This window comes from Protopterus annectens, chromosome 7.part1, assembly GCF_019279795.1.
Source record: "Protopterus annectens isolate FY-2018-M chromosome 7.part1, PAN1.0, whole genome shotgun sequence".
NCBI classification, from domain to species: Eukaryota; Metazoa; Chordata; order Ceratodontiformes; family Protopteridae; genus Protopterus; species Protopterus annectens.
In genome coordinates, this window is record NC_056740.1 from 230,706,023 (window position 1) to 230,719,931 (window position 13,909).

The 13,909-nt window shown below is 40.4% G+C and overlaps 1 protein-coding gene across 2 annotated transcripts in view; it reads left to right on the forward strand.

Moving 5' to 3' along the window:
- The window catches only part of SNRPA1 (small nuclear ribonucleoprotein polypeptide A'), a 229,422-nt gene that overhangs the window by 23,543 nt on the left and 191,970 nt on the right, over positions 1-13,909 (forward strand). For both annotated transcript variants that reach the window (XM_044078681.1, XM_044078682.1), the window contains one exon: positions 4,616-4,694. In XM_044078681.1, the coding sequence (XP_043934616.1) occupies positions 4,616-4,694 (79 nt within the window). The remainder of the gene's footprint in view (positions 1-4,615; positions 4,695-13,909) is intronic.

Sequence of the window (13,909 nt, forward strand, 5' to 3'; positions counted from 1 at the left end):
CCAAACTTTTTAACACACACAGACATGGATGTGCGCGCGCACACACACACTTACCTGAATACATAACCATAGCAGAACTTAAGTGCAATATTCAAAACCTCCAGTATTCGAGGTTTTTAATTTCGCGCTTCTAACCTTTCACTACTATGTGGGTTCTGCTTCTTGGGTTCAAAATACTGAAATTCAATGTTGCAGTATTTCGAGCTTCTGAACGGAACCCGTAGCATATCACCTACTCCGAGGCGATCTCTGCCTAATATATTAAGCTATGTCAAACCCTGAGCTGTTGGACATGCTACATCTAAAGAAATCCAAATCCTTCCAAGCTACAGACTCTATGCACCCAAACCTTGTCACCACAATAAACAGGATACGCTGGAGGGATAGATTCCTGTCCCAGAGACTTCCTATCCTCTGGAACAAGCTACCCATCTGTCAAGCAAAGTTCTTCATTAGCACTCTTCAAGAAAAATCTTGAGTGGATGGGAAATAGGAAATACACCCTGGGGATCACTTCTGTGTCTCTGCTGGACAGTGGCACAGGAAAATAACTTTCTTGGGTGGCGTAAACTATGGTACCTTGCTGACTAAGGTTACGTAGGCCCTTGGGCCGATAGCCTAGTACCTACCTATGCACCTATATTTGTATATACGTGTGTTTATATATATATATATATATATGTGTATATATATATATATATATATATATATATATATATATATATATATATATATATATATATACACATACATATATATATATATATATATATATATATATATATATATATATATATATATATATACACATACATATATCTGTGTGTGTGTGTAGATATATATATATTTATATAGATATTTATAGGTGTGTGTATATGTATATATATTTATATATATGTGTGTGTGTGTAATATATATATATGTATATATTTAATCTCAGCCTTACCACAGGATTAGATTGCCCAGGGTGGCGATCACGCAGCTGTGGTCCCCACTCTACAAGGCGGTGCCTCTACTGGGACCCTGATTAATTGCAGCGCCCATAAGCTAACAAGTCTAGTCTGCAAAGCTGTGGAGAGGATCATAATGGAGCTCATAAACAAAGATATAGGGGACTTGCAGACATTGGACCCGACCCAGTTCCCAACCGTCAAGGGCAGATCATGCCTGCTTTTTCAAATTGAGTCAACTAACTTGAAACAGTCACCAAGGCCATTGATATGAGGAAAGGCAGTCCATACAGCCTACCTTGACCTTGCAAAAGAGACCTTCGACACAATACCCACTTGGGTATTGTAGAAAAACTTTACCAGCAAATGTAAACCCATATGTCACAAGATTGGTTTTGCAAACTGAAAGCCCAGGACAGAACCCACAGGGTTAGAGTTGCTGGCGCAATGTCAGACTCCAAGCGGTCTAGCGGCGATTGTCCCACAGGGCCTCTGTCCTTGGCCCCCTATTGTTCGGCATCTACTTCTCAGAGTACAGGCCAACATGGGAGGACTTTGGCCTGACAAAGTTTGCAGGCGAGCTGCACGAACTGGGCGCCATAGTGGAAAGTGCATCGGACCGCGGATATCCTTCCGGAATGGACTCACGAGGAAACAGATAGCTGGTGCCAGAGCCATGGCCTGAAGTTAAGCAGCCAAAATGTATAGTCATACCCTTGGGGAAAAACAAAGGTAACCCAAGCTACCATATAGGTGGCAATCCACTAAGCACAGAAGAGGTTGCTCGGGGATGCTGGGGACCCCAGGTTGACAGTGGCCTTTCTTTTTGACACTCCACGTTGCTAAAGTGGTTAGAAAGACCTTCTACATTGCCCACCCTGATCATGAAGGGATTCACATCCAGATCTGAGTGAAGGGTCATTGTTCCCCTGTACTCTTCACTTACAAGACCAATGATGCGAGTACATTTGCCCCCATTAAGATGTATATGCACCCGACATCTGCAGCAATTGGAGAGACCCCAAAAGTTCCCTCACCAAAAGGATAAAGGGACTCCAAAATCTGTCATATGCTGCCAGATTGAAGGAAACTCCAGCTCTATTCAGTTGCATACCATCTCTGCTCAGAGGTGACATGTGCCTGACATACAAGGCCATGTCCAACCCGGAGTGTGGACATGCTCCACCTCAAAAATCCAAATCCACCAAAACCACTAGAACAAGCGACTTAAACCTTAGCACAGATATAAATAGGGCGTGCTGGAGGGATGAATGACTCCTATGCTGTGGAATAAAATCCCACGGTCCATGTGAGGCCAGAGCACCTTGCGCTGGCTCTGTTCAAGATAAATCTTGACCTGTGGATGGGAGATCATAGGTTTATGCGGGGGAATCATCTCTGTGTCACTGCTGGACAGAGGCACAACAAACTAATGGGCACAGTATTTTTCATATAAGAGGGGTGGCGTAAGCCACAAAGAAATTTAGGCTAGGCTTATAAATGCCTTAGGGCAGATAGCCTAGTATAAACCTATGAACCTATATATATATATATATATATAAACCTATGAACCTATATATATATATATATATATATATATATATATATATATATATATATATATATATAATGTGTGTGTGTATATATATATATATATATATATATATACACATATATATGTGTGTGTGTGTGTATTTATTTATGTATGTGTGTGTGTGTGTGTGTGTGTGTGTGTGTGTGTATATATAAATATATATATATATATATATATATATATATATATGTGTGTGTATATAATGTATAATAATATGGTATTCAACCATGTAGTGTTGGTTGGCTTTGATTATTTCTAGTGTTTTTTGGTTGTGAATTGTTTTGGTTTCACGTAGCTCTTGCTTCTGGTCCTTCTTGGTTCTTCCTACTTAGCACTAATGCCCGAACAACTGACTTAATGTGACATGGGTTAGGCTTCCCTGCGTAGAAGAGGTTTAGCAGAATTCAGATGCACAGTGAAAGTGTGTTTTTTAAGACTGATGAAAATGGAATTATGCCACTCTGTGAGTTGAGCAGTGCTGCTTTTTAATTTTTTGAAATTTATGTAAGCAACAGGATGCACATTTCCCTTGGACTCTAAACTGAAAGATTGTTTATATGGACTGTGTGCTAAGTGTTGCCTATCTTCAGAACACCTGTCATAGAACCTAGGTTAGTTGTGGTACCTTCCCCACTTTGACTGCATCTACTAACTTAGTTTCCTTTCATTTCTAAAGCATGTACAGCCAACAGCAGCTCTTGAGTCAGGTGCTGAGGCCTGGAACTCATTTGACTGAGATTTTGTTGTTTTGGATTTGCATCTCCAAGTTAGTTGGAATTGATCAATTTTCGGCCACTGGTAATGAAAGTCAGAATAAAATTTCATATGTCATCTTTCTCTTTACCCTCATTTATTTCATGTCATTGTGCAAGAGTACATCTACTTGTGTATTTCATTTTTCAAAGTACATTACAGTAATTTATGCATTTTAAAGTTGTATATATTTTTTCAGTTTGAAATTGTGTTTGCTTTATTAGTTTAAAGGTGTTTATTTTGAACTGTTTAATAACTGTTTGCTTGGGCAATTTGAGAACTGCCTGTTAATGATTTTGCTACCATGTGATTATAATTTAGCTTAAGAATTATTAGAAACAATGTTTTTGGTGTGATCGCACAGTTTGTTTGGTAAGTTGTAACAATGAATATTGGAAGGAGGGTGTTGATACTTGAAAAAGATCATTATCTCCTCCTGAAAAACCTGTGTGCACAGAATTTAATGTTGGACAGGTTTTGTTTAGTGTTTGTAAAGTAGTACCAGAAGACATTGGGCTTTGGATCAAGGTGGCGTAAGCTCTTGCCATTATGCCTGTAACTGTTCTGCAGCTGATCATTGTAAAGCTTATTTAGGTTTGTGAAGTGTAGCTATACCCAGAGTCAGCAGTATGTATTTACTGTACGCTTTTGAGGCAAGGTGCCCCCTTGCATGCTTGGTCAGTGGTGTGAATTGAGACCTTACCCCCAGTTATCGCATTTAAATTGGCAGCCTGCACATTACAGTCCTCTCCCTAGATGAATGCTGCTACACCGGGAAGATGGCCTTTTGGTAATCTTTCTTTTGCATATTGCGTTGTGCTTTAGCGCAGATATGGTTAGGCAGTAACCAAAGACTGTTTATTTTAGCTCACTCTTTTTGAACAGAATAATGCATATTTATTTCACAAAGCTGCTAAGTAATCCTATCTACATCTTAAGGGCAACCAAATGTAGACCATATACAGGAATCCTCCTCCTTACTGGATGTGTATAGATTATAGGATGGACTTTCTAATGATTTCCTAAAGCATGTTTTTCTCGGATATGTTAACGTCCATGTAAATGGTACAATCCCTTAACTTGGGCCCTCACACCTATTTGAATTTAACAAAATTTGCCAGTATTTCGTTTCCATTTTGCAGTAGTTGTCTTGCTGTTGGTATTCAGAAAAATATCTGTAACCTTGTGCATCAGATAGACAAGGCCACATTTTTTATAGAGTATTCTGATGTAAAATGTTGCTAGGATAGAAGCAGTCATTGTTCCTGACTTTTATCTATTTTTCTAATTCTTTTTCATGAATGCATTTTTATTATAGTCGAATTGGTGAAAATCTTGAGCAGTCTTTACCAAATCTCAGAGAGTTGATTCTTACAAACAACAACCTTCAAGAGTTGGTAAGTTATCGAGTCATATCTGAGATCATTGTAATTATTGTTTTTATTATTAAAGTAAATTTGTGCTACACATGTTGTTGTGTCTTTCGGCTTTTCCCGGTTAGGGGTCTCCACAGCAGAACTCCGGTCCGCTAATGATTGGCAGTAGATTTTTACGTGCTGAGTTGCCAGCCCTGACACACAACCTTCAACAAAGGTATGCCCATTCACGCACGTCTCCACACAGAAGACGCTCTAGCTGTGAATCGAACAGGACAACGTCTTACTGTTAGGCAACAAGCTACCGCAGCACCACCATTTTGCATATGATTTATAATAATTTAAAAAGTTGTCTGAAGGTGGTTCGAAATGGCCAGAAGGAGCTCAGAGATGGGAGTACTGACTGTGACCTTAATAACTGACTTGAATTTAAATATTGTCCTGGTGCTGCAGGAACCAGTGATGGGAAAGGTTTTTGAGTGACTGTTTGATGCTGCTTTGCCCATCCCAGGAAGCGGGTATCAATTTCATTTTACTGCAGGATTGTCTTGGAGAATGCCCCAAAGTATGCGTTTTATGTAATGAAACTTTAGAAAAGAAGTGCAAGTAAGTGGTGCACATACTTGAACATCACTGGTTAGCAGGGGTATTTATTTGCACATGATCAGAAAATCTGCAAGCCTCTTGTAGGAGAAAATATGACGTCTCCATCTCTTGCCTTTCCTTCCGTGGCTGCTTCTGATTCTAGGTTGTTAGGGGAACCTAACTGCCCCAAAGGGGTAAACAGGGCCCCTGAGCTTGGGAAAATGCTGGGGTCTAAATATGTATTTTTAAGTACCTTGGAAAATGGGATGGAATGCTTAATTAATAGCAATCATTGGCATTGTGTATTGTACATAGTTATCTGTGATGTTCATTGTAATGTGTCACTGTTGCAGTCCAAGCAATCTAGACAACCTTCGTGCAGGTAAACCCATCTTCTCAAGCTGTACCATGTAGATTCAGCCTTCACTATCCCACTAAGGGCATTGGGAAGTTGGTAGTAATAAATGGAGCATCAGTCAATGCTATCTTAAGATCTTTGTCGTGCACTACTTAGTCCTATATTCGCTAATAGTGCTTAGTCTGTCATTGTCTACTTCCAGCAGCACAAATAAGTACCCCATAAGGAATTTCTTTCATACTCTCTGTAGTGTTGTTACTTTTTGGCTAATGGGTGACACTGAATTTCAGAAGAATTTGTAGCTGCAGTTAATTGTGTGGTGTGTAAAAAGCAAATCCCTCACAAGAATTTCCATTATAAATGTTTGATGCTTAACATAAGATCACTGTTGCAGCAGTGTAAGCTGCATATGAGTTGTATCCTTGAAAGGATATGACCACTGGCTAGCTTTCAGAGTTTCAAGGCACCTTCCACATGACTTAACAGCTGTGCAGTTTGAGAGTTGCATAAAAGCAGAGGTTAGGGCTCCAAATGTTTCGTAGCTCTCTTGATGACAAAGTGCCCTTCCTCTGTTGCCTTTGTGGAATTGAAGGTCAGCTAGCAGTCTCCCACTGCTTCATTTTTTATGGAAAAATGTTTGTGTGTAAAATATGCATATTTTATGCAGGAAAAAATGGACGGTCATTACATAAAGGGATTTTTACTTGAGGAATGCTTGTTTGAGAAGACTGTGCAAGAGATCTTTTTACTGTATTTTCCCTACATTTAGAGTTTTTATGTGAGGTGCAGGGTACTGTGCTCTTTGACAACCTGCATTAAATTTTGTACCTAAAAATATTTCCTTTTCTGTCGTAGTTACTGACGCAGACCGGCATCACTACTCTCCTTTTAAGCTGTCTTCTTGGCTAAACCGTAGAGCAGTTATCAGTCTCCTCGGTTCGTCCTTTTCCTGTCCACAAGAAGAAAATGTCTCGCAAGTCTTTGTGTCAGATCAGCTTCCTCACTGCATCGGCCTCTGATGGATGACTGCTGTGGCCAAACCGTGTTCCTGGACTGCTCATCATCTCTGTCCCTCTTGTGTAATTTTTGGGAAGACACCAAGGGCCAAGAATTAGACAACTCTCTGTGGCTGTGTGGTTGTCCTTCCTTCAGAAGGGCAAAGTACTCTTGTTGGTCTCTGGACATGGAGCAGATGAAGTTTTACCAACGTCCAGGCTTAAGTTGCTTGATTCCTGAGCTAGTACCTCTGACAGGGGTCCTCCTTTTTCCAGGAGGTCTTTCCAGGAAAAGAAAGCAAAGAGTTGAGAAGTGGAATAAGTGACATTTTTAACTCATTCACTCTGGAGCAGCTCAGAAAAAGCTGCCTGCTTAATTCTACCATAGAAATAATAGTGCAGCCTGAGCTCATTTTCAGAAAATTCATTTGTAATACCATATGGAAAACAAATATTCATTGCTCTTTAACTATAAGAGCTAAACTAAAAATGTAAACGCAAAAGTTTTTCAGCAGACACTGACCTTTCCAACAGTGTAAATGTTGATAGTGCACATCATAGTCATTATTAAATATTTGGCAAGGAATGGTGATATTGTGCACAATATCTTGGTCAGTATATCATGTAGACCCATACAATTAGTATTTAATTAGTATGAATGTCAGCTTTAAAATGATACCCTAACCATTACTGTGTGATGCTCCTTTACGGACATAGTCACAGAAATATGATTAATATAATATTTTTCGTAACTGATAAAGCAGAATATCTCATCGCCTGTAACAGACGTGTAGAAGTTGTGCGTCTCAATGTCAGCATCAAAATGATGCATCATTTGTGTCATCACCTTGCTCCCTTGTAAAGATATGGGCCTGATAATGAGAAGTATTGGAAATGTATAAATTTCATAATCCTACAAGAAACAAACTGTGATATCTGTACATGTATACAGTGCACACACAGTTCTTTTACAATGTTGTAAGGAGTAACACCGTCATCAAAATGAGGTTTTACTTGGCACACTGTCATGCTCTCTTGCAAAGTTATTTACCAAAATATGGAAAAATCATAATTTTCATAACTTAACTCCAAAACAAACTTTGATATCTGTGCATGTATACAACATACAGGGGCAGTTCTTTTACCATGTTGAACTATCAATACTGTCTTCAAAATGAGGTATTACTTAGCACATTCAGATGCTCCCTTGCAAAGTTATTTACCAAAATAAGAAAAAATAAACTGATATCTGTACATGTGCACAGCATTCGGAAATAGTTGTTACCATGTAGACACACATGATTGTAAATATACACATTCTTGGTGTAGCCAACATTCTGCTGAATGGGTACATGTATAGAGAAAAAGCAAGGTAAGGACCACCACTCCACTAATGAACCCAGGACAGGTATGGGACTTCAGTGGCAGGCAAGCCGAAGTACAGTAATAGAAGCAGAAATGTCAAACTTATCTGGTTCATCCATGTACGAATTAGTCACAAAAGTAATTCAAGTTATCGTATCTGGCCATCACTCTGGTTACAATAAGACCCATCAGTTTTCCTCAGTGCAGTATGTGCATATTGTTAACAGATAATAAATTATTGTCGAAAGCTGGATACATAAACAAAAATTATAATAACCATCACTGAAACCTGAGCTGTAGGTAATACTTGTTGCACCGTATCTGTATTAAGATCTTCAGCAGTCTGACCATGTATGCACAAGCACTTCCCTGGTACACAAATTATTTCCCCTACCAACATCTTCATTACTACATGTTATACACATGTCCCTAAATGAAACATTCACCCAAATGGACCCCTTCAGGAAAATGTTGAGATACGCACAATTATCAAACTTGTATATATGCGTGTGAACAATGTATATATGTGCAAGTACATTATCTAGGATGGACATGACTGTGGTGAATACGTATTTTAAGAAGAGGGAGGAGCATAGGGCTGACGTACAAGAGTGGAGGAAGATGCACACAGGTGGATTATATCCTATGTAGGAGGGCCAGTCTTAAGGAGATTGGAGACTGTAAAGTGGTGGCAGGGGAAAGTGTAGTTAAGCAGCATAGAATGGTGGTCTGTAGGATGATGCTGGTGATCAAGAAGAGGAGGAGGCATGTGAAAGCAGTGCCAAGGATTAAATGGAAGTTAAAAAAGGGAGATTGTGAAGTGGAGTTTAGGGAAGAGTTAAGACAGGCACTGGGAGGCAGTGGAGAGTTACCGAATAGCTGGGTAACTACAACAGAACTAGTAAGGGAGACTGTTAGAAAGGTGCTTGGTGTGACATCTGGACAGAAGAAGGAGGACAAGGAGACCTGGTGGTGGAATGAGGAAGTACAGGAGAGTATACAGAGGAAGAGGATGGCGAAGAAGTGGGATTGTCAAAGAGATGAAGAAAGTAGACATGAGTATAAGGAGATGAGGCGCATGGCAAAGAGAGAGGTGGCGAAAGCTAAGGATAAGGCATATGGAGAGTTGTTTGAGAGATTGTACACTAAAGAGGGAGAAAAGGACCTGTATTGATTGGCTAGACAGAGGGACAGAGCTGGGAAAGATGTGCAGCAAGTAAGGGAGATAAAGAATAGTGAGGGAAAGGTACTCACAAGAGAGGAGAGTGTGTTGAGTAGATGTAAAGAGTATTTTGAGAGGCTGATGAATGAAGAGAATGAGAGAGAGAAGGTTGGATGATGTGGGGATAGTGAATCAGGAAGTGAAACAGATTAGCAAGGAGGAAGTAAGGACAGCTATGAAGAGGATGAAGAATGGAAAGGCTGTTGGCCCAGATGACATACCAATGGAAGCATGGAGATGCTTAGGAGAAATGGCAGTGGAATTTTTAACTAGATTGTTTAATGAAATTTTGGAAAGTCAGAGGATGCCTGAGGAGTGGAGAAAAAGTGTTTTGGTACCTATCTTTAAGAATAAGGGTGATGTGCAGAGCTGCAGTAACTAAAGAGGGATGAAATTGATCAGTCACAGCTTGAAGTTATGGGAAAGAGTAGTAGAAGCTGGGTTAAGAAGGGAGGTGATAGTGATCAGCAGTATGGTTTCATGCCAGGAAAGAGCACTACAGATGCAATGTTTGCTCTGAGAGTGTTATTGGAGAAATACAGAGAAGGTCAGAAGGAGTTGCATTGTGTCTTTGTAGACTTGGAGAAAGCATATGACAGGGTGCCTAGAGAAGAGTTGTGGTATTGTATGAGGAAGTCGGGAGTGGCAGAGAAGTATCTAAGAGTGGTACAGGATATGTACGAGGGTAGTGTGACAATGCTGAGGACTGCAGTGGGAGTGACAGATCCGTTTAAGGTGGAGGTGGGATTACATCAAGGATCAGTTCTGAGTCCTTTCTTATTTGCAGTGGTGATGGACAGTTTGACAGATAAGATCAGACAGGAGGCCCTGTGGACTATGATGTTTGCAGATGACATTGTGGTCTGTAGTGAGAGTAGGTATCAGGTTGAGGAGACTCTGGAGAGGTGGAGATGTGCTCTAGAGTGCAGAGGAATGAAGGTCAGCAGGGCTAAGACAGAATATATGTGTGTAAATGAGAGGGAGGGTAGAGGAATGGTGAGGATGCAGGGAGTAGAGTGGGTAAAGGTGGACAAGTTTAAGTACTTGGGATCAACAGTTCAGAGTAATGGTGAATGTGGAAGAGAGGTGAAGAAGAGAGTACAGGCAGGGTAGAATGGGTGGTGAAGAGTGTCAGGAGTGATTTGTGACAGACTGGTACCAGTAAGTGAAAGGGAAGGTCTACAAGAGGGTAGTGAGACCAGCTATGTTATATGGGTTGGAGACAGTGGCATTGACAAAAAGGCAGGAGTCAGAGCTGGATGTGGCAGAGTTAAAGATGTTAAGATTTGCAGTCGGTGTGACTAGGATGGATAGGATTAGGACTCTGTATATTAGAGGGTCATCTCATGTTGGACAGTTTGGAGACAAAGCAAGAGAGACGAGATTGCATTGGTTTGGACATGTGCTGAGGAGGGATGATGGGTATATTGGGGAAAAAGATGCTAAGGATGGAGCTGCCAGGTAAGAGGAAAAGAGGAAGGCCTAAGATAAGGTTTATGGACGTGGTGAGAGAGGAGCATGCAGGCAGTTGGTGTGACAGAGCAAGATGCAGAGGATAGGAAGAAATGGAGAGATGATCTGCTGTGGCAACCCCTAACGGGAAAAGCCTAAAGATGAGATGTATATTTTATATATCTATATATATATATATATATATATATATATAATATATATATATATATATATATATATATATAGATATATCTATCTATCTATATATATATATATATATATATATATATATAGATATCTATATATACATATATATATATAAACATGTACATATATATATACATATATATATGTATATGTATATATATCTGTATCTATATCTGTATATTTATATATACATATATATATATATATATATATATATATATATATATAAACACACACAATACACACACATATATACACACATATATATATATATATATATATAGAAAAAAAAATATCAGGGGTTTAAGAGGGTAGGCAGTTGAAGAATGAGGGGGGTTGCTTGCAGTGACTCCAGCCAGAGAAAAAACACAACCTGGCTTGTAGATTGATCAGATTGATAACGACTTCTACTTATGTCAATAACAGTAGTAGCAGCTGTGACTTTTCCCAGAAAAGTGATTATGACTAACTGCTATATTGTAACTGCACGTATTGCTAATGTGATAATGACATTCCTTTCATTACTGCAAAGTTATGCATGCTGAGACATGGGTGATAATTGCTGCACATAACCTGAGTAGGCATTCATTATATTGCATTGTGCAGCTGTTATGTAACACTGACTCATTATCATCAGTAAGGAGAAGACCCGAGTCATTCAGTCAAGTAGTATAACACTAGGATATTACTGAACCCTTCCTCCCACCTAAATTCCACACATGACTGACCAAGCCAGGAGAAATGCACAAAATATATGGTGGCTCCTTGCTGTCAGTAGTCACCTAGTGATAACCTTTATCTCACTCGGGCAACTACCGAGTATAATCATAATAATAAGACAAGCAGAATTGTCAGACTTATCTAGCTTATCCGTTTAAAAGTGTTAATTCAGGTTCTCACCTAACCATCCCTCTGGTTACAGTAACAGTCAGAAGTTAAAAAGGCAGAAATATTGTCAAAAATATGTGGTTAAACAATGCCAATAATCGGACAACAAAGAAAGATCAGACCTAACTTTTGCATGAAAACCATGGAGGTTTCTGAAAAGTGTTGAACACTTGGACATTGTCCATGTTGGAGTGAATGACTTGAGACGTACCTTCTTGGACTACATGAAAAGAGACGAGGAAGAGCTCTCGGATGATGTAGCCCTGGCAGGTATGACCCTAGCCCTGAGTAGCATCCTGCCTTTGCCCGGAATGATACCACAGTACAAGGACAAAATGATTGACTTCAACCACTGGCTAAGCTTCTGGTGACATTCAAAGGTGATCCCGTATCTGGCTGGGACATCATGATCGACAGACCATGATGCTTTACCAGAGATGGTCTGCACCTGTCACCCGTGGGATTCAGGTTACTGGCTAAAGCTCTTGCCACCCCTATAGTGCCTTTTTTAGGCAAGGTTCAAAAGACAAAACCACCACCGTAACCGATACAAGCATGCAAAATCTGAAGGTAATGCTCTCAATGCTAGAAGTGTAAACCTCAAAATGCACTCTCTCTCGAGGCAGTCCTAAAAATGGAGAACATCGATATCTGTGCAGTAACTGAGACCTGGTTCAAGGCTCCAGAGCGCACCCCTGCAATACCAGGCTACAACTCTTACCACACTTTTCGGCCACCAAACCACGACAGAAACACTAAAGGTGGAGGAGTGTCCATATTCACCAAGGATATTCACACCTCCAGGCTAGTTGCCCAACACAATGCATCTGAAATGTTGTAGGTGCAACCAACATTAGGTAAGACTACAGTCCAAATTGCAGCTTGCTACAGATCCCCTACCATGCCCCGAGATTCTCACTACACCTTTCTAAACATACTGGAAAATATTAAGATACAACCAAACACCCTAATACTGGGTGATTTCAACTACCCTGCTATTAACTAGGAAAACTACTCCAGTAACAACACCTTTTCCCAACGGTTCTTGGAATTCATAAATTCCAGTGTCCTGGAACAACTAATCCATTGTCCCACCAGGGGCTCCAATATCCTAGACCTGGTCATTACCAACATGGGAGATAGATGCTCCACACAAGTGGTCACCCTGTCATTGGTCAGGTCTGACCATAAGCTAATCACCCTTGACATCCACATCCCACCCTACCTCCCACTAAGGAAACCTCTGTAAAAAGCTTCTCCAAAGCAAACTTCATGCTACTCAAGTCGGAAGTGACAAACTTCATGACACCCATGCAGACGGGACCTGAAAGTTTGACTGCTGAATCCTACACTAAGGCACTGTACAAGCACATCCACTCGTGCATAAATCGTGCCATCCCAAATAGAACCAAGATGCTCTCCTCCAAAAAAAGGAAGCCAATCTGGTTGTCCCCTGCCATAAACAAACTATACAACAGAAGGAAGAAATTGTTGCAGAAAAGAGGAAAATCCAGGATGCAAAAAACTCCTTTACCAGCCTCAGTAAGAAGCTGAGATCCCTCATAAAATCCTCCAATGCAAGTTACGAAAATAAAATTGCTAAAGATTCCAAAGACAAATACTAGGCATTCTATAGTTATGTCAGTATAAATGGCAATGCTCAGATCTTCTCTGAGCTACAACAGAATGGCATTAAATATACTGATCCCAAGGATATTGCCAATATCCTGGCAGATGGATTTAGTGGCAACTTCAGCCCCCCTCTCACCCCCTGAAGGACCCATCTCAATACCAAAAGACTGCCAAATTCTGGTAATCATGGCCACACAGAAACCGCACACTCCAAAGCTAAGAATACAGCATCCATGGGACCAGATGACATCCCGGGCTGTGTACTAGATGAATGACAAAATGAACTGACACCTCACCTAAGTGTCATGTTTAATCATAGCCTCACCTCAGGCTTCGTGCCCACTGAGTGGCGCACGACTACAGTTATCCCGCTCCACAAAGGGGGATTCACCTTGGATCCCGGGGACTACCGTCCCATCAGTCTGACGAGCCTGATCTGCAAGGGCATGGAACGCATTATCGTGGAACTTGTAAACAAAGACATTGGCAACCTTCAAACACTGGACCCCACCCAGATGTTCATAGTGTTTCA